The sequence below is a fragment of the Plodia interpunctella genome, chromosome 5 (genome assembly GCF_027563975.2).
Source record: "Plodia interpunctella isolate USDA-ARS_2022_Savannah chromosome 5, ilPloInte3.2, whole genome shotgun sequence".
Taxonomy (NCBI): Eukaryota; Metazoa; Arthropoda; class Insecta; order Lepidoptera; family Pyralidae; genus Plodia; species Plodia interpunctella.
Window position 1 is genome coordinate 10,982,179 of NC_071298.1, and position 27,745 is coordinate 11,009,923.

Genomic DNA, 27,745 nt, shown 5'->3' on the forward strand with positions numbered 1-27,745 from the left:
ATGCGGACAATAAATAAAAATGTCGACGTAGACACATAGATTTATTAATGAACATACAGATCAGTGAAACATTACATTATCGCTTTAACAAAATGACGTAGTTACAGCGGTGAGAATTGTATCATGCTCTTGATGTCCTTCAGGATGACGTTCATGAAGCCACGGTGGGACGCTGGCTGACTCTGTTGATCAAAACATCAGTCATTAACAACATGTCGGCGTGATAAGAAGCGATGGTGGTGTAATGGTTAAGACGCCCGCCTGTGGATCGAAAGGTCCCAGGTTCGTGTCCTACTCGTGCCACACGAGTTTGTATACAAATCTGACTCGTGTATAGTAGTTTTCATCGACCACCACTTGCTTCCGGTGAAGGAAAATATCGTGAGGAAAGCTGCACACTTTTTTATTATTAACTTGTGTGTGAAATGGAGAAGGTATTGGCAAACGACTCTATTAATAATGCCATGAAAGTTGTTGTGTGTGTTACATTCCACGTAATGACCACGACCCTCAGCCATGAGGAATACGACTATGAAGAGATGTTCGTGTGTTCCCGGTTACCTTCGGAGCTGGGACACCCCAAAGCCTAGGGTTAGCGTAAAAAATACCCATTAAATTTGTAAGATTCAGCTATGATTTTTACAACCGGTCACCCGCCTGATATCAACCCTCTTTGGAAATGCTATTAAGGTTTTGTGTCCCTTAGACACCTCGTCTACATCCACGGGAGGATATGGAGTGGGCCTATTCTAAGGCGGAACTACATCATACACACACAAAATAATCATCCAATCAAATCATTTATTTCGTGAACACAAGCGTATAATATATGTATATTATACGCTAACTTTTGCCCACGGCTTCGTCCGCTCATAACTTATTATTGTCAATATCTCGGTTATAACATAAATTTTAAAACACCAATTATTACCTTAGCAGTGTCGAGCAACTGGTCGACGAACCGGTCGTTGAACACCGCGATCAGCTCCTTGCGGAGTTCGGGCAACTCCGCGCCCCCCGCCCCCCTCCACGCCGTCGACACCGTCATCGCTGCACATACAAAAATATACAATACAATAAAAATATTACAAGTAACATTATAGGACGCTGCGTCTCACTTCGTGAAATGCTAACCCGCACTAACCTAAAAAATATTGAGGTATTGTAACTCGGTTTTTTGTACAAACTCGGAAACATGATTGGAACACTATTGTAACTCGCTTCACGTTTCTTTAATTAATTTAAAGCCACGGATAAAGCCACTAACATTTGACGGGTAACATATCGTTCTTTCCTTTTCATTACAATTTGCATGAGCGAGATCGACTATGTGCTATTTCACTCGAGTCAATTTTATGTCGCGCGTCAAATGTTGCTTTATATAAATGCTTACATGTATCCGTATGAGCAATGGGCTCAGCTGGGGCGGTGAGTCTCAGGTACACGACAACATGCGCCCAAATGAGATGTAGCGCGCATTCCAACGCGTGCGAGCAGTATTGCAGCTCGCGCTGTCTCACTCTCGCGCGGGCGCACAGTTCACTCAAGACTTTCGCGCGTATTTCCGCGGGCGAGTTCGACGGTGGTATGACTGAGCTTGAGCACTCCTCTGGGATGAGTTTCTTCATGTCTACAGGGAAAAAGTAATATTAAGTTTTTTGACAAAATATCACATAAACATACACATTGTTTCCGAAACATTTTTTACGAGCTGTGGACAAGACTTTTCGGGAAAGCTGATGGCGAATGACCTTGCTAAAATTTGAACATTTTTTGTTTTAATTTGTTTTTTTTTTTCAATTCGTATTTTTCTACCAATTGCTATTTTCGACCTCCTTTGTTGGGGGTGAATTAAAAAGAAAACGTTTTTGTTTATCTTCGGGTCTTTAATTATAACCCTACCTAATTAAAATAGGTCTATCAGTTTAGCCGAAAAAGTGTAAACAGACTGACTTTTGCTATGCCCGTCTGCGTATCATTTACTAACATTACATGGATAAATGGAATAAAACCACTTATATTTTTGGCATTTACAACATTAATAAGACTGACCATCTAACGTCATAGTGGGTACACTTTGCAGCTGATGCCTCCCGCTGCCAACCAACTTCTCGTGCAGCTGCACTCGCTGCAGCAGCGCCTGCAGCAGCTGCAGCGCCGCGCCGCAAGATGGCGCTGAATCCGAAGCGCTGTCAGCGCCGCCGGCGGACAGGCGGAGAACTACGCGGGACCCGACAGTGTCCATTATGTTGCGCGCGTATGTTAAAAGGTTGCATACGATCTGTTTAAAGGGACAAATAAGAGGCTGTCAATAAATTAGGTCACACAAATATCATGTTTTTTTACGCGTAGGGGTCAAATGAGATCAAAGCTCACAAAAAAAATTGTCATCGTTGTGAATTTTCTTACGAACACATTTATATCCTGACAGATTACAGAACTGGCCATTATTCTCTCACCTATTAGAAGAGGAGCTAATTAGAGCAGGACACCTGCCCCATATCTTTCTATCTCTATCAACTGTTTCCTCGCGGAATTGTAACACTTGAAAATTATCATCTTACTATAGTAAACTTAAGGCTAGTTTTTATTTGCGTTTTCTCTGAAGAATACAAGAATTTTAAAGACAGGATTAAGGCAAACAGTCGTTGTATCTATTGAAAATGTTTACTAAAATCTTTTATTTGCTCTAAAAAAATTTAAACGTGTAAAATCAGTAAGTAGAATAGTAGACGATAGACTAGTCAACCTTATAATACAACGTGTCGACTTCAGAATGCGGCTGCGTGACATTCGCGTGCGGCATCTTCGTGAATCGCGCCAGCAATGCCAACATGAGCGACTGGACCCTCTGTATCCCGGCGGCCGAGTGCTGCAGAGCTGTGTCGTCTTGTACTGCGCCGAACACTTCCCGGTTCGACGCTCGGCCGATCACTGAGGTCAGGGCCTCGACCTCCGCGAGCAGTGCCGGTGGTGAGTTTGGATGGGCCGCTCTGGAATCAATAATATTACTTAATTGTGTTTCACATCGATATATATATTATAATCAGCACTCAGATCACAATCACAACCTGTTTTGATATACCTTTTGACTATGTACATTATGTACTTTTATATATTATTAGAAAAAAAAAACATTGTAAGAAACAATAATGGTAAGCCGATCTGGCATGATAGGGACCAACACTGTTCAAATGAGTTTCTTTCGGCATTTCTTCTCAGCAGTGGTCGTTCCGAAATGCCAGTAGTTTGTAGCTTGTGAGAAATAACTATAAATATAAAAATTTACGAGAAAAAGTGCCTGTGAAGGTCTAATTTCTGAATAAATGATTTGAATTTGAATAATAGATTTGAGCCGGTCGACATTGTTATTCGACGACATCTATAGTCTAACGGACTGTTACACCGGAGGTGCCGGGTTCGATCCCCGGTCTGTTCAAGATGGAATAAAAACAATTTCAGATTGACCTGTGTCTTGGATGTTTACCTATATATATTATTATGTAAGTTATAAAAAATAAAGAATTTAAAAAACCTTCGACTCCGTAATTTTTGGCATCATCTCATTTTCTAGAAAATAGCTGTTTCAAAAAGCTAAACTACAACATTTTGCAAAAAAAAAAGCTAAGAACACTCTCGATTAAATTATCTTTCAAATAATAAAAACTAGAATAAAATACGTTCAGACGTTTCGACTGCTACGATGCCGCATACAGACACACAGACACGTTATAACTCTCCTATCGTCCGGTGTTGATAAAATGTAGTAGGTATCATTAAGTTCCCATATTTGGGTGTCCCATAACACAAATCTTAAAAATATTTAGACCTCGGTGGCGCAGTGGTAAAGTGCTTGCCACTGAACCGAGAGGTCCCGGGTTCGATCCCCGGTCGGGTCACGATGGAAAATGATATTTTTCTGATTGGCCCGGGTCTTGGATGTTTATCTATATATGTATTTGTTATACAATATAGTATCGTTGAGTTAGTGTCCCATAACACAAGTCTCGAACTTACTTTGGCGCTTGCTCAATCTGTGTGATTTGTCCTAATATATTTATTATTTATTTATTTACTTAGGCCATACACGATATACATTTATACTTTAAACAGTTAACAGAAGAACAGATGTTTGGACGTACATTGCTGGCTAGCAATGTACGTCGAAACTTCTAGACGAGAAAGAGAATCAGTTTACCTCAGCACAACGTCGACGCACTCCAAGTGGCTGAGCAGGAAATGTGTGATATGTATCACGCAGCTGTGGTTTTGTGTTCCAAGCGTTGTTAGCAACGCGTCACACAGCGCAAGCGCCGGCGACAGTATCTGTCGGAACCTAGCATACAAATAAAATATATCGTTTATTTTTTATTGTATGATTTCATTGACCAACTGTCTGTCTGTCAAGATAATGAAGAATACGGATTTTGATGGAACTACTTAATTTTCTTGCTGTTGCAATCCTAACTAATATTATAAATGCGAAAGTAAATTTGTTTGTTTGTTACCTCTTCACGCTCTATCTACTGAACGAACCAATCTTCTTGAAATTTGGCATACATATAAAGTCTACTAAACCGAAAACGGTGGCCACCAAAATCTTCATATTAGAATGTAACTACATTGTGTAATGGAAAACTATAATACTTTGCAATAAATACCTTTATCAAGTGCAGAATAATTTGGAAAGAGGATTGTTTAGTTTGAAAGAAATTGGTATAAATGTGACGAGGTGGCGCTAGTGTGCAGTTGTGTATCGCCTTAGGATATGCCTAATGCATACTTTTTTGTGGTTATGACGAGAAAATAAAGAATTATCACTTACCTATTAGCAACTGAAGGCACGAATTGCGTATCAGAATGTGTTCCGTATCCGGTGTGCACGTCGGGATGGCAGGCCAACGCCCTCATGTTCGCGAGACACGACAACGCGCCCTGAGCGAGAACAGTTTCCGCGCCCCATCGAGTTCCCGCTATCTTTATGAGCAACGCCATCTTGGATTCGTAAACGTAGAGCACGCGCAGGGATTTCGGGTTCGGTTCTAGTGTCTGAAATTGGATATAAATTACAACTGCTTTTTTATTACTTGACACGAGCGATAGATTTTATATCTTGACCATAATAAAAGTGAAAATAGACAATAGTTAGCGAAATGTTTAAATCAGTAATTTATTACTTGTTAACGTCTTAATTTTTTAATAAATGTTTTACTTACTAAATTGTTATACAATGGCCAGATACCTTTATACGTTTGTTCGTCGATTCTTTAAATTTTGAGAGACCATCATAAAACAAAACTATATAATATAAATCATAAAAACAAACAATAAAACAACAGTAAAAACTCACCTCTTTCAACCCCTCATCGTCTTGCAGCAAACTATCGATCAGACTGCGCAGATAGCCCTGATTGGTCAGCGTGTTCATCCAATCAGTTCTCGGGTTTATCTCTATCAGCGTATCCAAGCACGCCAGCGCCACCATGCGGCAAACATCGTGACCAGCTCCGATACAATCACTACACACTATAGAACAGAGATTGTCACCGAAACCACTTATCACATCAATCACCATAGACTTCAAACACGATTCTTCTTTACTCGGACGAGCTTTGGAGCTATCTAGTCTGCTAACATACGTATCATTGTCTAATGAGTCCTCAAATTCCTCAGGCTCCGCTGGACTGTGTTTCAAATTAACAATATTTAAGTAATTCAACAATGCACCGTACAAATTGACGCGCATTTTCTGCGTTGAACCGCCCGAAACTAGTATCCAGCTGAGTATCTTGTGCAAAATAAATTTCAACGTCAACGATTTCGTTTGCATTATCTGCGAGGACGGGCCGAAGAAGGTAGTTTCGAACTCCGACGATTTCAGATTCGTATCTCGTTTCTGCAATATGTAGCAGTGTCTCAAGTTGACTAGTAAAAGTAGTACGGTCCCGGATGCTAAATTGCCCAACTGTGGCAACACTTCTGCTGGTGGGATCTTGTTTAGTAGATCTTGTAGGATGTTCAAGAGGAGGTTTTTCCTCGATTCCAGATTGAGGATGTCTTGAGGCGCGACGCAGAAGAGTATCTCCGTGAGTTGCCGCCAGGAGTCGTAGTAGTGCGTGAGAGTCGCCGCTAGATTGCGCTGGCGGTTCACCTCCGTCACGTAGTCTAGGACCTGTGTAGATGAACTGTTATTATTAAGTGATATCGTCCGACTGTTCTAGTTAGGACTATGGAGACGAAAAATAAGAAAAAACTATATGTTCGATGCAAAACAAAAAAACGCTGACGCCGCACGAATCCACGGCACCAGCCAGTCAGCATTCGATCGTCACACTCATTAATTAGCGTACACTAATTTTATTAATTCGATATATAACTCAAAAGTATTCAATAAATTTGAAGGTATTTTACCACTTTATATGTACGCTATATGTTGCCCGGGACTTCGTTCCCGTGAGAATTTAGAGATATAATATAACCTAGAATTTGAAAGAATTTAGAGATACAAAGAATTTAGAGATATAATATAACCTAGAATTTGAAAGAATTTAGAGATACAAAGAATTTAGAGATATAATATAACCTAGAATTTGAAAGAATTTGGAGATATAATGAGAAAGTTACATTATCCAAGATTGCTATAATCTTGGATAATGTATCTTTCTCATGGTGAAAAAATTTTTGAAATCAGTTCGGTTCGGTTTCGGAGATTACTCGCCTCAAACATCACTCACAAACGCTGTAAAACCATGTATGTGTGCACTGTACGAACCTTCTGTATCTCCATTGCGACCAGATTCCTCTGCGGCGCGGTGGGATGCAGCGCCGCCAGCTCGCGCGACAGCAGCGCGTGCACGCGAGACACGCTGATGCGTTTGCCGCCAAGCCCTGACAATAGTTGGCAAGGTCAGAGAAATTTTTAAAAAATATGCATAATCTAGATAAAGTTTATCCGTTAGACAAATTAAAAAAAAACCCCGACTTTCAATATTCATTTCGCTACAATTTTTGGAACGGCTAAATCGATTTTCGTGAAACATAGCTGAGAACACTAGTGATAAAATCGGTTCATCCGTTTGGGAGCTACGATGCCACAGGCTGATACACACATACACAGACAGACACGTTAAACTTATTGACATATAGGATCATTATGATAATTTAAATACTAGAACAATGTAGCTGGATCATTTGACGACAGCTTTTTATGAAAATTTATGAAAATATAAAAACAAATTCAACCATCATAAAAATACTTAAATTTTGTAACAAATTTACTATAAACTTAATATGGTAAATATTCATATTAAAAAAAGCTGTCGAATAAACATATTTGTGACGTCACATACACGTGTCATTTAGTACGGAGCGTTGGGACGAGTCTAAAAATGTGTGATTTTATTTCTGTCATATCTTTGAAAGCATTGTCTATAACACAGTATTTTTTTCACTGGCGTTTCTATTAATATATACTTCCGGCCTTCGAATAATCATCGAAACAAAAAATTGACAACTAGACTATTGTGTAACTCTGTCAAAATCTATAGCAGGATTACCCAAACTCTACGTCGTAGAAAGTAAGCAAGATCCATGGATCTACGCCGAAGATCTTTAACCGAAATTCACAAGTAACGGTTGAAGCTACAAGAGCATTTAGAGATCCGCGCTTTACACTTTTTTGTGGCTATCTCTTTCGTTCCCACTTACCTATTCTTTCGATTATGTCTACTTCAAATAACTACCCAGGGTAGGGACACTATCCGATAGATTTTGACATATTGGATCAGAAATACAAATAATTCAGGCGTACAATTACGAAAATGATCAAACTTTTATCGCAAAGTCGTTGATGAAAAGGCTGCTGTGAAGTTTTTTGCGCCGCTTCTTCACCTGCATGTTCCTTCTTTTTTTCTTCTTCTTTGGAAGTCTGTGGTGGCCAATAATAATGCCAGGAAAGTTGTTGTGTGTGTTTCATTCCACGCAATAAGCTCAGCCATGAGGAATACGACTATGAAGGTAGCAGTCAACAAGGTATATAATTCTAAGTTTAATAATGAATATATAAATAAGAATTTTTTTGACCATGTACTTTATTGTGTACTTACATGTTATATTACTGATAAAAAATTATACATAAATTTATATTTAAAAAATGGTAAGCCCTTCTGTCATAATAGGGACCAACACTGTTTGAATGAGTTTCTTTCGGCATTTCTTCTCAGCAGTGGTCGTTCCGAAATGCTAGTAGTTTGTAGCTTTGGTAAACATCATTTAATTTAGAATATGACGTGAAAAAGTGCCTGTGAAGGCCTAATTTCTGAATAAATGATTTGATTCTGAATATTCCTACTCACCAGTAGGTAGATCGCAGGAGTCTATAGCTTGCCGCAGTTGGTGCGCGTGGAACAACTCCCAGCGAGGTTCCGCGGCTGCTTCCACACTCACCGGTAAAGCTTCTAGTGTTCTGCGGAGGAGGCACCATTCCCATTCCTAGGGGGAAATAACTGGTCAAGTGCGAATCGGACTCTTAAAACAGAGGGTTCCGTAAAATACACTCTTTCTTTTATAGTTACATATTTAAAGGTTTTTTATTTGTACCTTTAAATTGTAAGCTTATTTCTTGCCAAATTGTATGAGACGTTGATATCAACGGGTACTGAGTATGAATAGTAGTTTTAATAGATTACCACATGCTTCCGGTCGAAGGAAAATATCGTGAGGAAACCTGCACACCGGTTCATTATTACTGCAATATGGAAACCGCTGGTAAAAGCTCTCACTCTTGTCCCCGGCTACATTCGGAGCTGTGACGCCACGAAGCCCAGGGTTCGCGTTAAAAAAAAACAACTTATGAAATTATGTAAGGTACATATTATTAGAAGGAACATATTGCGTCGACTCCAGACAAAAAATTATGATAAAGATTATAATATATAAAGAAATTCATTCACTGTTGTAAACCGTTGTGTAAACCTTCTTCTTCTGCTTCATATGTATTGTATAACGTACTAATTTTCGCCTGCGAAGAGGTAACAAACAAACTTACTTTAAAATTTATAATAGCCGCACCCCGGGGCTTCGCATCCGTGGGAATTTCGGGATAAAAAGTACCCTATGTGTTATTCCAGGTTATATTCCACTCGCGTATCAAATTTCATAACGGTCGGTCCAGTAGATTTTGCGTGAAAGAGTAACAGACATATATACAAACACACATCCTCACGAACTTTCGCATTTATAATATTAGTGGGATTAGTATTGTAAAACAAATTATTAAATTAATTTTTATTATAAATTCTCAAATTCTGCTGATGATTGAAATTATTTGTTTAATAATTGATGATTATAAAATATTATACGTATGGAGCTTTGGTCTGAAAATAAATGATTAATTATTATTATGAAGCGGTGGTGGTGTGGTTAAGACGCACGCCTGTGGATCGAAATGTCTCAGGTTCTTATCCTACTCGTGCCATATGAGTTGGTATACCAATCTGTTTCATATATAGTAGTTTTCATAGACCACCGCTCGCTTCCGGTGAAGGAAAACATCGTGAGGAAACCTGCACACTGGTTGACAGTTCAGTTCATTAGTGTGTATGCGACTCCCTGCCACTAGACGTAGGTAAGTAGTAGTAAAAGTCATGTCAGATGCCTTTATGCGACTTGAATAAAGTCCGACGCCAGTGTAAGCAATAAAACACTCGATATGATGATAATTATGACGTATACCTGCGTACGGTGGTCGCGCTCGTGCGTGAGCGCAGTGAGCAGCGAGCGCAGCGCGGCGTGGTGTCGCGCTGCGCACGCCGCGCCGCACTCGCACGCCCCCGCGCGCACCGCCCACGACCGCGCCGATATCGACACCACCGACGCCGTCTGCAACGTCACGCGTCACTTACAATTGCTCAAACTCTAAAATTCTTTATTCAATATTGGATGATACACATCACTTATTAAGGTAAAATAAAATACTTAAACAAGTCTACTGCCGGCTTCCAAAGCGCAGGTGAAGGAGAAGCGTCGCAACAAACTTCGCCGCGGCCTTTTCTCCAAAGACGTCAATTGACAAATGTAGGTATTATTGCTGCTGTCAGTCTCACGTGTGGAATCGAAATGGTGAAATTGTCACCTATGTTACTATAAGTTTATTTGTTAGACAAATAATAAACCCCCGATTTTCAATATTCGTTTCGCTACAAATTTTGAGCCGCGGAACAGATTTTGAACGAACATATCTAAGAACCATATCTGTCGAATAAAAAAAAACGGTGCCACGTACACAGACAGACAGACACACTTAGCAGTCAAACTTATAACACCCCACTACAGTCTTTAAAAATAGTAAAAACGGAATTTCAAAAGTCAAATTCAATATGGTAATAAGGTTAGCCATAAAGTCCATTGACACCTGCGTACTGTGTTTTCCCAAGTTCAAAAACGACAGTTTCGGAATATATTAAATGTATCGCAAAATTGTGTAAACACGGTAACTTGGTATAGGGTATAGGTCATACAATTTCACAGTAGAAATCGTCAACATTTATATAAAAGTACACGACATTAATTCTATCTTCCTAACTGTGTTGGTTTGTTACACTTTACGTTTTAACCACTGTAGTATTGGCTGTTCCACATTAGAGGGACCGGGTTGTGGTTCCATTTGAAACAAAAAAATTAACAAAGAAAACAAATTTCAAATAAATATATTGTGCGGCTGTCAAACAGAATGACAGCCGAATGTTGTCAATCTCTGTCATCGGTAAGTGGGAGCAATGAACTTTATGGCCATTCTACATGAACAATACTACATTGTTTGCTTTGCCAAATAGTATGATCAAGATTGACTGATAAGCTAACAGTATTGCCAGATAAAAGCACAGAACCCCCCAATTCTTTCCCACTCTTTATAATAACTTTAGCAACACAATTTTAATAGACTCTAACAAGTCTAATGCTTAATTGCCAAATCCTAAATAGATTTGAAAAAGTAACAAACGGATAACAATAAAAAATCAATTTATTTCAAGTGATAATATTTATAAACTGACTTTACGACTCGTCCTCGGTGGCGCAGTGGTAAAGTGCTTGCCTCTGAACCGAGAGGTCCCGGGTTCGATCCCCGGTCGGGTCATGACGGAAAATGATCTTTTTCTGATTGGCCCGGGTCTTGGATGTTTATCTAGTATATGTATTTGTTATAAAATATAGTATCGTTGAGTTAGTATCACTAATAAACACAAGCCTCGAACTTACTTTGGGGCTGGCTCAATCCGTGTGATTTTAACGTATATATTTATTTTTCCGTATATATTTGCACCTAGTCTATTTATACTTGCCTCCAAGTTAATGGTAGCTTTGATATGCCTCGTCAGGAAATAGTCCCTGGAGCGTAACAACCGCAGCGCCGGAGGGGAGGTGGCCGGTCTGGCCACCAACCAGTATACCAATCTGTAGCAACTCTCTATGAGAGTGTCCGCTTCTCTATAAACATAATTACAGGTCAACATACTAACGTCATAACACATATATACTATTATTATAAAGAGGTAAGCGTTTGTGAGGTTGTATGTTCGAGGCGGGTAATCTCCGAAACTACCGAACCGATTTCAAAAATTCTTTCACCATTATTTGCCTTTTAAATGGTGAATTTTGAAATATAGCCTATAGCAATCTTGGATAATGTATTTCCGATTTCAAAAATTATTTCACCATTTAAAAGTCAAATGGTGAAATCATTTTCGAAATCGGTTCGCTAGTTTCTGAGATTATCCGCCTCAAACATACAAACTCACAAACGCTTACCACTTTATAAGAATATCGCCTATAACGCAGGATGTTTAGCATACCAGCTGAGCCACTGCCATATTTGTCACCCACATCTAACTAATATGTGTTACTGTGCATCTAAGTGATTTTTTTTTTTCTTTTTTTAATCTATTTTTGTCGAGGCTTCAGTTGCTCGGTGCGACTATGCCCGTCTCAAGGGGAAATTCCATTTAGTTTGGTAGAATCATTCCACTTAAACAATAAATTCTCACACATTATCCTTAGAAGAGTTACGTGCAATGATTTGTGTAATTAAATCACCTTGTTGCCTTGCGGGTGCATTAGGTGGACAAATTTTTGTGAAATTCCTGTTTTACCTAAAACACCTGAGCGGAGGTGATTTATGTACACTGACTTAAATCACCTGGGTGAATTAGCCAGGTGATGTAAGTGGAATAATTCATTTGGTATTATCGTAGTCGTATGTCTGCCTTTGCGTCATCACCCCTCTCCAGAATGTATAAATACATCTGGCCTCCCGGGACAACGGTTTGTTCAACGTGATGTGATTTAATATGTTTGACGTAACTATTGATTATGTGATTTATATAAAGATTTACTTATTTATTCTTACCTGTCAGTGGAGTGCGTGGCGATGTGCCGGTCCAACATGTCCAATATTGCGTGCAAACACGTGCGGGGGCTGCCGGCCACGCCCGGCTCATTCAACGCACTGCGGCTCACCTATGGTTAAAGAACTTTATTTTTTCAAATAATAATAAATAACATTTCACTAACAGAGGAAAAAAAAACTTAAGATTACTATTTACATTTGTTGGTGTGAGCATTCAAATATAATAATTTCATAAAAATTTAGGTCGGTAGATGCGTATCGGTAGGAATAGCCGCTCGTTTCTTACTTATTAACAAAAGACTCAAGACACCAAACAATTCCTTATTTTCTTTATGATCTCTTAAATATACACATAAAAAAATATGTGTTTGTCCGAGATACCTGCATTCAGGATACGGTCAAACACTAAAAGTCGTATTTTTTTTTAAATTGCAACCAATAGGAAGCCATATCAAATATTTCTAAATAAAAATACCTATTTATTCAAAATTAAATACACAAAAAAAAATAAAAATTAACTATAAATAAAAATAATCTTCCAACGCGCCACAGGGAGACAACGTGCCCAACACACTGGCAGCGTTTCCTAGCTGTATGAATAATGTGTTTCTATGAATAGTAACATCATACTCTAAAAACGAATGTATGTATAACTCACCGAATCCGTTAACTGGTATCCCAGCAAGAAATGCGCGAAATTAGGCGGCGCAGAAGGTAGAAGTTGTAATAACAATGCAATAATTCCTTCCTTGGCGCGTCGCGACGCTGCGGCCTCCTCAGTTCCCGGGAGCTCTTCCGCTTCTAAACATTCTACGAACCCATGTCTGAGGACAAAGATTTTATCTTTATACATATACTAGATGTTTCCCGGGACTTCGGAATTGTGAGATAAAATTTAGGTTATAACGATCTTGGATAATGTACCATTCTAATGGTGAAAGAATTTTTTTAAATTGTTTCAGTAGTTTCGGAGATTACCCGCCTCAACTCAAACCTACAAACTCACAAAAGCTTACCTCGAACGCCGAACTCAGCAGACCAACTAAACTGAATGTGAATATTACCCTCACTTTTATGATCTCAGCCACCACCCCGCTATAGGGGCAATCTAGACCCGTTCGGCCTATAAATACTACGGACAAGCATTAAAACGACACGCAAACACACTGGGTATTGAGGGGCGTCCATCCATAATAATAGTCACTTTATTATTATGGATGGACGCCCCTCAATTTCCAGTGGATATTCTCATCCTCTAACATATAAATTTATGTTCGTACACTGTCTGATCCATATCAACATAGTCTTTCTCTTTTAGTGCTGTATTTAATAGCAAGTTGACGTCATTCTGTGTTGGATGTATCGATAAATTTTATTACCAACCCACCGTGGGTTGGTAATATATAGCTTAATATAATAAATATATAATAGTTTAAACTTATAAAAGTTTAAGCTTTTTTGAAGTAAAATGAATGTGTTTGCACGGAACTTTGCCGCTTGAATTAAGCACGGTGGGCAAACAAAATCTTGGCTGTGTCTTACAGTTAGTGGGGGGACAACTAACTTCACTATCTCAGCGATCATGTTATTACAGACAGATATATTTAAATTTAGTATATTGGTGGTCCAGTGGCTAAGACCTTCCGCCTGTGATCGAAAGGTTCCAGGTTCGAATCCTATTCGTGCCACATGTGTTCGTATACCAATCTGACCCATGTGTAGTAGTGTGTGTGACATGTGTCTGGTTGACAGTTTATTTCACTAGAGTGTATGCTACTTGCCACTAGATGGCAATAGGTAGACGTAAGTCATGTCAGATGCCTATAGGCGACAGCAAATGTCCCGCCGCAGTGGAACTAGTCTGTAATGCTCAAAAGGCTGTTATAATCACCTGATGTCCCTCGCTAGAGTGTGTTTATGAGTGACAGCAGCCAGCAAATGCCTCGCCGCAGTGGAACTAGTTTGTAATGCTCTTAGCAATAAGGCTACAGCTCTAGCACAAGCTGCCGGCAGCGTGGCGGCGTGTTGGAGAACTTTGCAGCAGGTGACGAGGTGGTCTTCGCTGTCTGGCCCTTCCGGTGCTGTATGCAAATTCAAATTGAAAATTCTTTATTCAATATAGGATGATATATTGACGACCTCGGTGGCGCTGTGGTAAAATGCTTGCCTCTGAACCGAGAGGTCCCGGGTTCGATCCCCGGTCGGATCACGATGGAAAATGATCTATTTCTGACTGGCCCGGGTCTTGGATGTTCATCTATATATGTATTTGTTATAAAATATAGCATCGTTAATATTTGAGTTGGTATACCATAACACAAGCCTCGGATCTTACATTGGCGCTTGCTCAATCTGTGTGATAGATTTTTAAATTGATTCATATGTTTTTAATTAATAACATTTTGTATTAGTTTTGATGGTCGAAATAGAGCATATTATAATGATTATGTAACACGATACCCAGCAGCAGCTTGGAGAGGCCGAGCAGCGGCGCGGCGCCGCCGGCCGCGGCCGCCGCCGCCAGCGCGCGCTCCAGCCGCAGCGCGCGCTCCAACATCTGCAGCACGCTGATCAGACACTGCTCAATGTACTCCTAAGGGCAGAGTGCAATGCTCATATTTAACAGAGTACATCATTTACATATGTTACGCCCAGGTTCACTTACCTAAAATTTCTCATTCTCATTCGCTTTCTCTTTGTCTGTCTCTTTCTTATCTGAGCGTTTTCCCAGTTTCTTCCTCAACCGCAAAGCATCCGAGACCGGGATCCCAATTCCTACCTATCTAAACAACTCACCTTGCCATCATTCTGGGTGTCCAACAGCAGCTGAGTCTCAGCCAAGCAGTTGAGCAGCAACCTCAGCAGCTCCGACTTGGTGTGCAGCTGCAGCAGCAGCCGGAACCCCGGCACCGGGTTGGTGTCCGGCTCCCGCCCCAGCGGCGGGAAGTCGGACGCTGACGGCTCGTATTGGTCGAGCCAACGCGCGAACAGACGGAAACAAAGACAGAGGATCTGTAGACAAGAGTACAACATTATCATAATTTAATTCAAGAGCCAGGATCTTGTTGGTGGAGTTACGTCGATTTCTATCGTCCCATAGCAGATTCCTTCACTACTTGATACGACACGATGCCCATATTATTCTACAATCCCGTGGCAAGTGTGCTGAACAGCAGAGTCGTAGAGAGAAGGTAATAAGAAGGTACAATACATTACAATATATATATAATATTAGATTTTGCCCGCGTGATTTCCCACGAGAGCAATATTTTCTTTCGTAAAAAAGGTTCCCTATGTCCGTCACCGTACTTCATACTACATGTATGCAAAATTTCAAGAAGATTGCTTGAGTGAATAGCGTGTGAAGAGGTAACAAATAAATATTAAAACGAAAAAAAAAAACAAATTTACTTTCGCATTTACGAACTAGCGAACCAACTTATCAAAGAGACCAAACTTACTCTTGTATTTTTATTAATAGTTGTTATATGTAATGTTTAATAACATTGCGAATACCTGCCACTTCTCCTTGGGCCTGGCGTAGGGTCGATTCGGTGCGGGCAGGGCCAGCTTGTCCAGCACGTACGTGACGTACGGGTCCAGCCCCGCCGGCCGCGCGCCCGCGCCCAGCGCGCGCGGCACCGGCGCGCACGCGCACAGCGACTCCACGAGCGCGAGGAACGCGAGGGAGAGGGGGTACTCCTCCATGCGGCATTCCACCTGAGAGTACAACTATCATTTCGTACAAAAAACAACGGGTTGAAGTTCAAATTCAAATCATTTATTCAGAAATTAGACCTTCACAGGCACTTTTTCCCGTCAATCTTTATATTTATAGTTATTTCTCGCAAGCTACAAACTACTGGCATTTCGGAACGACCACTGCTGAGAAGAAATGCCGAAAGAAACATTCATTTGAACAGTGTTGGTCCCTATCATGCCAGAAGTGAAAACTTGAATATTAACGTTGTGCATTTCTGACGTCTTACGAATTTTCGATCAGGGTCACGTGTCCTGACGCGAGTTAAACATTTTTTACATCTGTCATATTCGGTAGGTAGGTCCTTATTACCCCCAAATGGGCCTTGTAGGTGACCAATAAGCGCTTAAGGGTAATAATGTAAATAGAAAAGAAAAGTAATTTAAAAAACACTTCGCTCTTTCAAAAAGTTCGCGTACATCTAACCATCATACTGGCAATAGACGCATTCAGCCCAATGACCAAAGAGCTCGCTTCGCTATTCAGCCTTGTCTTCGTATGAATATAATAGTTATCAATTTTAAATTGGTATCGAAAGGCGAAGCTCAATTTCGTTCTTGAAAAAAAAAAAATTAAAAAGTACTTTACTCGATTCTTTTTAACGAAAAATGCGGGAATAGAAAAGTTGCGGGAATAGAAACCCTCGCTGCGCCTAAATATCTCGGGTTGCAATTGATGCCTTACAGACCTTGGCTACTAATTTTACCCATCACAAATAGTGCACAACGCGGCTAAAGAAGATTTCACTTTGAATCATCAAAATTTGCATCAGCATGTCCGGAACTAGAGGCCTACAGGCACTTTGTAACGGGTGACATTCTGAAGGTGATGACTGATAACGTTTTTCAGTCTGATGTGCATCTTCTGTATAGGTATCGTTACGCTATCTTTCTAATAATTTTGACTCCTTACCAAAAATTGTTAGGACAAGCGAACGAAGTCGCGGGCATCAGCTAGTGACTAATAATTGCCTGATTCACAACGCGTAGGATCGGAACGCATCGCAACGGATGAGTATTTCCTATGTCATCCCTGAAGGTTTTGTCTATACCTGTGCAAAATTTCGTCACAATTGGCCCAATAGTTTATGAGTTTATTCATTACAAACTGTAGAAGCGATGTTCTACATACACAATGAATCGTGTTCGCATACACGCACACATGCAAAGATCCATCTAAAGCAGTATCGTCCCCCACCAGACTTCACTTGCCCCGGATCATCCACGGAGTGCACATCGTGGTCTATAATCAAATATTGTACCATATCCGCAATAAATTAAGTGTTTTCGACCAAGTCATTTTCATTCCCAACACTGGACCACATCTAATAATGATTATATTAGGACAAATCACACAGATTGAGCTAGCCCCAAAGTAAGTTCGAGACTTGTGTTATGGGATACTAACTCAACGATACTATATTCTATAACAAATACATATATAGATAAACATCCAAGACCCGGGCCAATCAGAAAAAGATTATTTCCCCTCATGAGCCGACCGGGGATGGTCACGGTGACATTACCTCGAGCAGGTCGTGCGCCAGCCCCGTGCCGCCGCCGACCAGCCGCGCGCGCTCCAGCGCCGCCCACACGCGGCACGCGGAGCCCGCGGCGCCGCCCAGCGCCGCCAGCGTCGTGCACAGCGCCGCCTTCAGCTGCAGCGGCACGTGGCAGCAGATCAGACCTGGCGTGCCAGAACCCTCGCGTTCATTAACCAATCACAATTCGCTATATTTCATTACATGAGAAATGAAATAAAACTCGAAAATAAAAAAAATAAAAACTTTTTTTACATCAATAAATCGATTAGTTATCAAGTTTCACGTGTTTGTCTGTGTATCTGTCTGTGGAACCGATTTTCGTTTAGTGTTTTTTTTGTGTCATAAATAATTTTATCCCGTGTGTATATGTTCATGAAAATCGATTCAGAGTTGTAGCGAAATGAATATTTAAAGTGGTTTTTTTTTTAATCTGTCTAACAAATAAACTTTAAGTTTATTTTTAGCTAGCTTTTTAACATAAGCTATTTCCCTAGGCACAGGCACCATTGTTTTTCAAGTTGTTTAATTACTTTTTAATATTTATTGTAAAGTTTTACCACGTAACTAATATTCTGAATGCGCAAGTAAGTTTGTTTCGTTACCTCTGCACGCTGTATCGACTCAAGCAATCTTCCTGTAATTTTGCATACATATAGTTTAAAATATGGAAAAGAACATATGGTACCCTTTTATCCAGGAAAATTAACTGTTCCAATGGAAGATTCACACGAAGCCGGGGGTAAAAGCTAGTAAACTACATACGCGTGTTACACAACTCACCAAACATAACATTGACGGCGTCCCACTGAAGATTTTCACAGATATTCGCACAGGCCGCCTCGTCCTCGCGCGCCACGGCCTCGATCAACTTTAGCGCAGCTATCATTGCTTCTACCTGTAGCATACAATTTTGTTGACAATTCGTGCACAATTTTTCAAATTTTCTCCATAATACAAGCGGTACAATTCGTAAAATTATAGGCTTGCATTACTATAGAGGAATTAGAGAAATATCTCAACTTCCAAAGTAATATTATAAATGCGAAAGTAAGTTTGTTTGTTTGTTATTTCAACACGCATTATCTACCGGAGCGATTGTTATGAAATTTGGTGCACGGGTAGAAAATAACCTGGAATAACACATAGGGTACTCCTTATCCCGAAACTCCCACGCGAGCGACGCCCCGGGGCGCGGCTAGTAATCTATAAAAATCAAAGAAAATTAATAAACAAATCATGGGCGTGATCAAATTAATGAGACAGAACGTTTCTTTACAATTTCCGCACTATCTCATACAAAGCGGCAAGTTGTAAAATCGGACACGCGATGAGAGACAAAAAATATCACACGTTCCTCTTTCTCGTATGATCGAAACGAAACATATGAGTACGCCAATGACGTCACGTCATTTAATCATTAATTACACAATATAAACATGATATGTTTTAAATTCCTTTAATTGTATTGCCTCCTGTTGTCCTCTGTATTGTTTTTTTGTTTTTACTACTGAGCAAGCAAATAAACACGCCGCCCACCTGATGGCAAGTGGTCACCTCAACAACAGAGGTGAAAAGAGGAACAAAAGTGTTTGTATCTAAGTCTTTCCTGCCGGTTGACAGTTGGAAGAGATACTTCCGTGGGATAAGTCTGTTGCTATCACATTTTCTCTTACTGTTTTATATGCAATAAAGTGATCATATCGAGTGTGTTGTTGCTAACACTAATGTCAGATTTTATTCAAGTCGCTTAACGCCATCTGACATGATTTTTACGACTACTTACCGCCATCTTGTGGCAGGTAGTCGCATGCACACTAGGGAACTAAACTGTCCACCAGTGTGCAGGTTTCCTCGCGATGATTTCCTTTCATCGGAAGCAATTGAGTGCTCTATGAAAACTACTAATTACGAGTCAAATTGGTACAAAAAAAATTCGTATGGCACAAGTAGGATACGAACCTGAGACCAATCGATCCACAGGCGGGCGTCTTAACCATTACACCAACACCGCTTCAATGCAATAATATTGTATCAATCGACGTCCACGATAATAACATTACCTCTTCCTGCCTGACGAGCAATTTGCCTGGCCTTGCCGCGGGGGTAACGATCGCGGAGGCGCCCAACGACGAAGCGTGCAAGTGTTCCGAGAACGGAGCCGGGTCCGCGCGTAAATTGCTAAAAAAAAAAAAGACAAACATTTGTATAATAAATTAAATTAAAATAATGTGATCAGAAATTCACGACTCGAGCAGGAATCGAATCCACGACCCAGTTAAACAGGAAGCTCTTAACAATTGTACTTACTTTTCAATGTACTGTCTGTTTATTTCTGGTATCTTTATGTACATAAACTGTTAAATAAATAAATAAATAAACAAACATTCGAAACCACTTCTTTCAGGCTTGCTTACGTGTTAAAGGTAACAATTTAATCAACACTGATATATATATACTCGAGTATATGTACCCTGCAGATCAGGAATAGTACACATATTTTGTTGATTAAACAAATAATCCTGGTACTTGACCCGTAGGCCGGTTATAAAATCACCTCTGAATAATGATTGATATAGTGTCTGTTCACACACAGACTACCCAGAGCTGTCTGTTCACACATAAACTGGCCAGAGCTGTGTCTGTTCACACACAGACTGGCCAGAGCTGTGTCTGTTCACACACAGACAGGCCAGAGCTGTGTCTGTTCACACACAGACTGGCCAGAGCTGTGTCTGTTCACACACAGACTGGCCAGAGCTGTGTCTGTTCACACACAGACTGGCCAGAGCTGTGTCTGTTCACACACAGACAGGCCAGAGCTGTGTCTGTACACACACAGACTGGCCAGAGCTGTGTCTGTTCACACACAGACTGGCCAGTGCTGTGTCTGTTCACACACAGACTGGCCAGAGCTGTGTCTGTTCACACACAGACTGGCCAGAGCTGTGTCTGTTCACACACAGACTGGCCAGTGCTGTGTCTGTTCACACACAGACTGGCCAGTGCTGTGTCTGTTCACACACAGACAGGCCAGAGCTGTGTCTGTTCACACACAGACAGGCCAGAGCTGTGTCTGTACACACACAGACTGGCCAGAGCTGTGTCTGTACACACACAGACTGGCCAGAGCTGTGTCTGTACACACACAGACTGGCCAGAGCTGTGTCTGTTCACACACAGACTGGCCAGATCTGTGTCTGTTCACACACAGACTGGCCAGAGCTGTGTCTGTTCACACACAGACAGGCCAGAGCTGTGTCTGTTCACACACAGACTGGCCAGAGCTGTGTCTGTTCACACACAGACTGGCCAGAGCTGTGTCTGTTCACACACAGACTGGCCAGAGCTGTGTCTGTTCACACACAGACTGGCCAGAGCTGTGTCTGTTCACACACAGACTGGCCAGAGCTGTGTCTGTTCACACACAGACAGGCCAGAGCTGTGTCTGTTCACACACAGACTGGCCAGAGATGGTAGATACGAGGTTATAATTGATATACCTCACCTGTGATATCTCGCCAGTGCTGTTAGTAGATGGTGCGCAGACAAGGCGTCCCGCCTCGCCAGCAACGCCCACGTGTGTCTGTTCACACACAGACTGGCCAGAGTTCGTAAATACGCCGGCAGTAATGCCGCGCAGACCAATTCGCCAGACAATCGGACGAATTTGTACAGAGTTGCTGCGCGGCTGCCTGATCTGTTATGATATATAAATATATATACATGGAAGAAGCGCAACAAACTTCACCGCAGCATTTCGTCAAAGACGTAAATTGACAAATAGGTCTTATAAGGCGGCTTCGCACGAGGTCCTAAAATCTTCGAAAATAAATTGTCTAAAAAATAATAAATAAGTTCTATACTTGTGTTATGGGATACTAATTCAACGATACTATATTTTATAACATATACATATATAGATAAACATCCAAGACCCGGGCCAATCAGAAAAAGATCATTTTCCAACATGACCCGACCGGGGATCGAACCCGGGACCTCTCGGTTCAGAGGCAAGCCACTCCGTCATGTCTAAATAGCTGTGGACTTATACAGACGGACGCGGAAAGCGATTTGTTTTATACTACGTAGTGATTAGTTGCACCCCAGGGCTTCGCTCCCGTGAGAAATGTGCCATTATTGTCTTCCATGCTGATCTGGGAGCGAAGAAAAAACAAAATGTGCCCGCTGCTTCACTCCCGCGCAGACCGTAAAAGTCAATCAAAGGGCTACAATATAATATTCCTCTGATAGACAACAAGCTTGCAAACAATTGAATCTCAATTCCACCACAAGTCCGATATACAGTTATATATAATCTGTCCACCGCGTAAGTGCTGATTTCTAAATCTAGAAATAACTGGATTACGCTGACGTAATGTATTACTATATAAGAACTTACCTAAAAGACGTAATGTATTACTAGGTATTTAAGAACTTACCTAAAAGACGAGGAATGTGAAGTATGCTGGTTACAAGCGACCCAATAATCGTTTCTCAGTCCGAGTGGGTCACGCGAATATAGCCTCTCGACACAACGCAATAGAGCGTCGAGTCGCGTGCGATTCTGGCCGGCGCCGGCGGGCGGCACTATTCCTTCGGCTGCATACATTTGTACCGCTCTGGCGGCTTCGTCCGCTCTGAAAGTTTACCGTATTATTAACATTTCATCAAAATATGTTTTTGTACATAAATATTTCGTGTAAAATTTGTCTTAAATATTTAAGCCATCGTAAGCGGTACAAAACAAAATGTTTTTATTCTTTTAACTTGCTGTTGCCCGCGATGACACCCGCGTAAATTTTCCACGGTTCCACAGTATTTTTTCCGGGATGAAAGCTACCCATGTCCTTCTCCATACTTCAAACTAACTACATATATGCAAAATTTCAAGAAGATTGGTTGAGTAGATAGACCGTGAAGAGGTAACAGACAAACTCACTTTCGCATTTATAGTATTACTAGGGCAATGACAGATCAATAATGAATAATGTTGACTTTGATGATTTCACTAAACAACGCAAAATCTAGCGAAGAAAAAAAATCCTTGTTTGTTGGTTATTCTGCCGCACCCAAAATCAAAACATTTATCTGAATAAATAATATCGTTCAATTTAGAAAATATTCTAAATTAAATTATATTTACCAAAGCTACAAACTACATAAATAATATCGTTCAATTTAGAAAATATTCTAAATTAAATGATATTTACCAAAGCTACAAACTACATAAATAATATCGTTCAATTTAGAAAATATTCTAAATTAAATGATATTTACCAAAGCTACAAACTACTAGCGCGTATAACATTCAAATGTGCAAGCTGTTTCCAGGCATATTTATTTTTCCCGCCATTAATCACTTGGTGTGCACCACTCATACTCACTTGACCCTCATCTCCATGAGTTTGGAATGCATCAGCACTATGAAGTCAGTGATCAGGTTGTGTATCCGCCGCTGGTAGTACTCCTCTTTGCACACAAAGTCCGTCGACAGGATCGCTTCGTCTAGATACTCGAACACCTACGAAATATATATTAGTACATTACATAAGGCAGTAATCGTAGGCAGGCTTCGATGATGTGGTCACGTTATGATATGGGAAGAAAATAACGTTGTAAGAAAGCCTATGGATTTTTAATTGAATGGTAAAAGTAGGGACAGGCAATGAAAGTTTAAAGAAAACTACACAAAAGTGTGTAAATTTCAATGCCAATTGGCTAAAAAATATATTTACATTTTTGACCCTTAACACAATAGTCATAGAATCTAAATTACCTTGCCATCTATAGCTGCATCCACCAACACTTCATCTTGCTCCAACAATTCCGGCTTGATATCCTGTGGCGGTCGTCTCAACAACGACTGTGGCGCCCTCTTCAAAGCCGCTAGCGCTAACCCCAAAGCCAGTTGGCACAAGGCTCTGACACCGCCGCCTTTCTCGTCCTGTGCTTGAGTCTGATTCTGATTGGGCGACAGTTCGTCTAATAATACTGATATTAATTCTGGGTCTTGAATTAGAGGCAGTTTTTTTGCTAATTCTTCACCGTCTTCGCGCCTGTGTATAAAAGTAGCCATCTTTAGCATGTCTAAATATAAAACACTAGATGTTGCCCGGGGCTTCGCTCCCGTGGGAATTTTGAGATAGCAATATAGATATTATATTTTATATTATAGGCTATAGCAATCTTGGACCTTTCTAATGGTGAAATAATTTATGAAATCGGTTCAGTAGTTTCGGAGATTACCCGCCTCAAACATACAAACACTCAAACGCTTACCTCTTTATAATAATATATAAATATATAATATCATCACATATTATAGGTATAGATATAAATAAAATAAAACCAGTTTTTACATGATGATAAAAAGAAGATATGAAAAAAAAATCAAGACTTTTCTGTGTTAACTCTCTCTCCGCGTCGATATTTCCCGAATCTTACAATTTAGAGATCTAGGGACCGAGTGAATAGTCATTTTATGAGTTTGCGTGTTCCCAAACTTCATCTTCGCTTCCCATAAGGCTGGATTGAGTTTAAAATAATAATAATAATAAAAAAGAAATAAAAAACAACTCACCCATGTATAACAGATAAGTCCAAAGCGTATAGTAGCGCCATCTGTAGGGCTAACGAGATCTCGTCTAACGCTCCCGTCGGCCCTTTCGATGGTGATGTGGTTTGCTGCAAAGATATGTAGATTTTTTATGGTTTTGTAAGACAGTACAGAAGAGTTCGACTCAGCGATCAAAATTGGAAAGTCATTTTGAAATGTCATTCTCATCTACTACATAAAGCGCGTTTTACTATTTTAGATTTTAAAACCAATTTCTACGGAAAACGCACATGTACCAAAATAGTGTTAATCCAAGATACAACCTCTATACCAAACTACCTTAATACCAAATTTCATAAAATTAGGGCCCGCTGTTTGAGCGTGAAGAAGTAACAAACATACACACAAACTTTTGCCTTTATAATATAATTGGGAAGTGTGATAAACCACCCTAGCAGATGTGTTTCTTTTTTTTTTTTATTTAGAAATTTTATCTAATCACAGTACACGTATTTACACGTCTAGACATTCTCATTCAAATTTGTTCCATTCCCGAGCTACGCGGTTGTCCAACTAAATTGATAAAAATATACTTACCTCTGATAAAAGTCTCAATATCATGTCTCTGCGCAAACCGCGCTGCGCGGACGCAGCAAACACGACGCCGGCAAGTAGTTTTCTGAAAAATGGCATAAGATTTACAATGATTTAGTGACTTACTGCCAGACCAGGTAGACGTTCGTACAAAGGTCTGCATGGGTAGCTCACTCTCAACTATTTCAGGCATAAAACAGCAGTGCTTGCATTGTTGTGTTCCGGTTTGAAGGGCGAGAGACGCAGTGTAATTACAGGGTGGCCAAAGATCCTAGACCACCTAGGCAACGAGTGGTCTTATTCTAGTGCGGAACCACACACCGCAAATGGTTAATAAATGCTAATGACAAATAAGATTGCAAAGTATATTAGCTTAATTAAAACTCAAGTTGTCTATACCTGGTGCTCTCTATGGTGGCGACGAGCCGCGCGTGTTGTCTATGGGGCGGCAACGCTCGGTTGTTCTGTAGAAGTTCCAGCTCTCCCTCTAGTGTGTAACGACGCAACGCATCCAGCACATTGCCTAGCAACCCGTCCGCTATCAGCTGGTCTACGTAGCGGGAGACGTATGTTATTATTTCTTCGCGAGCGTTTATCGTCCTGGAAAACAAGGAATTCCGGGAATTATAAAGCAATGGTTAAATATGATAGGAAAACTTTCCTATCATATTAACCCCTCTGACGCTGAGCTTCGATGGTCTATGGCTGAAACAAGCGGAACTATTATGTGATTGTATAGAGAAAAATATAGACTTTGTCATATCTTACGTTTCTTTGATACAAGAAAGATAAATGCACATTAGAAAATTCATAATCGGTAATTATTTATTTATTTTTTTAGCTAAATACAAAGATACACGATATGTATCCTTTTAAAGTATTTAGTAAGAAAAAATAGACACTTAAAAATAATTTATTTTCTTTTTTTTTCTTCTAAATTTTTGACAAGGCTTCAGTGCAATTTGTGTGACTAAGTCAGCCTCATGGGGGATCTCTAATATAAACTTATCTAGCTTTCATAATGCTTGTCCACAAGATATAAATGGATTTAGCCACCTGTGATAATGGACTGCTCAACACAAATAATTACTTACAGAAACAATATTATTATACTGAAACACATTGATTCACATTTGTTAATCTCGCAAAACTGCAAACAATCACACCCAGTTTTTTAAATTATCTTTTACTATTATGTGTCCAGTTATAAAAATTAATCTGCTGCTTTGTATGAGATGAGCTGGGAAATGTAGCCATCGAGCATCGCAACTCTTGGCTCTGTCTACCCTGTAAGAGAACACTATACACATACAATGTATCTGTATCTCACCAACACACGCCGTCCCTGGCCACCAGCAGCCCCCGCAGCGCCTGCGCGCGCGCGCGGCGCCCGTCGTAGTACAGCAGCACCGCCACCAGTCCGCGCGGGAGCCCCGGGTGCCGTCCCGACTGCCGCTGCGCCGTGTGCAGCAGCTCCAGAGATAGGTACTCGTTTACGTTGTACATGTCTAGGAAAATGTTTCGTTTAAAATACAGTACATAAATGAAGTCAAAACAAAATGGCAGACAGAATTTTTTTTTTTTAATACATGATCCATTCAAACAGAAGTTGTGCTCTCTCATCTCACTCTGCCATGAGGAATAAGCACTAAAAAGATATAGCTTCTATAAACAGTAAATAAAAACCTGAAATAATTATGGCTTCGTCCACCAATTCCTTGGAGAGGAGGGTGCGTCCAACACTAGGCAAGTTGACACCCTCAGTGATGCCTCTTTTGATTTCATCTCTACTTGCTGGATTCTTTGCCTGAATGAAAACAAGTGCTGAGTAAGTGTCATCCAAATTCACAAAAAAAAGCAAAAATTAAATAAAAGTATTGTAACTTACAGAATTTTTAAACAATGATAAGAAGGTCTGTTTATGCCGTCTCAATACAGACTCGAATGTGTGCACTGCGTAAGGGGCTCCTCCGCTTTCATGTGCTAAGTAGCCTTCCACCACTGACACCAGCTCCTTGTATGGTGTCCACAGGTCATCAGTTGAACCTAAAATAAAGTTTTAGTCCAAATTAAAACATGACTAAGAGCTGTTCCACTTATTTATATGCAAGTATATATAAAACAAATTATAGCTATCTCTGTCATATTGACATATAAGATGAAAGAAATAGCAACAATATTATTATTGAACAAGGAATATGACAACCTATATGGTGTAGTGGTTACCAAATCAGTCTGCTATCATGTTTGATTCAATCACAATTATTTGTCTCAGTTCTTGGGTGTATTGTACCCGTTTTGTGTTTACAACGACACACACTTAATGGTTAGTGTGACTGTTGATCGTCTATTTATTTATGTAAAACCACCCTAACTAACAAAACTAACCCACTGATTCTGAATTTTCCTAGCAGCAATGAGCTTGAATAGATATTTTGGATCTAAAAAGGGGTTTACTATGCTTTCATAACCTCAATTTATTATCACTAAAATCTTAAAACATTGAGCCATGTTTTAGCAGTTGCTTTGTGAACGAATATTTTACAAGCTTAGCGAAGTATCCGAGTACATACAAACACTTTTAAAATGGAACTAACAGATATTTATAAGGTTATTAAACAACTTTAATACAGGTTATGTTAAAAACCAAGTTATATTTACCTTCGGCGATATCCATGATTGTTTTATGCACTTGTATAAATCCTTGCTTCCAATATATAAAGTCACTTCACTGTACTATAAATCATAATCAATTAAATAAACGAAATAATCCTAGCGCGCCAATTGAATTTTTATTTGCTTCGCTTTGGCATTGGCTTTTTTTTGTCATGGCTTTTTGAATTTGACAGTTGCTTTGTAAAGTTGTCTGACAGTTAATTTTTTTTAATG

General features: G+C 40.1%; 1 protein-coding gene across 1 annotated transcript; it reads right to left on the bottom strand.

The window, feature by feature from the left end:
- Positions 1-28: 28 nt before the first annotated feature.
- On the bottom strand, positions 29-27,693 carry Nup205 (Nucleoporin 205kD). The gene is made up of 32 exons (XM_053745990.1): positions 27,518-27,693; positions 26,745-26,902; positions 26,543-26,663; positions 26,187-26,364; positions 25,256-25,456; positions 24,860-24,941; positions 24,287-24,390; positions 23,483-23,762; positions 23,091-23,227; positions 22,146-22,343; positions 21,212-21,403; positions 19,767-19,884; positions 18,487-18,601; positions 17,689-17,849; positions 15,920-16,123; positions 15,200-15,415; positions 14,864-14,996; positions 14,295-14,484; positions 13,062-13,227; positions 12,404-12,513; positions 11,347-11,484; positions 9,733-9,886; positions 8,355-8,490; positions 6,773-6,888; positions 5,351-6,172; positions 4,826-5,049; positions 4,199-4,336; positions 2,750-2,993; positions 2,053-2,281; positions 1,394-1,630; positions 932-1,050; positions 29-182 (listed from the first exon to the last, which is right to left on the bottom strand). The coding sequence occupies exons 1-32, from the start codon at positions 27,531-27,533 to the stop codon at positions 102-104; spliced, it is 5,718 nt and encodes a 1,905-aa protein (XP_053601965.1). The 5' UTR covers positions 27,534-27,693; the 3' UTR covers positions 29-101.
- Between the last annotated feature and the right edge of the window lie 52 nt (positions 27,694-27,745).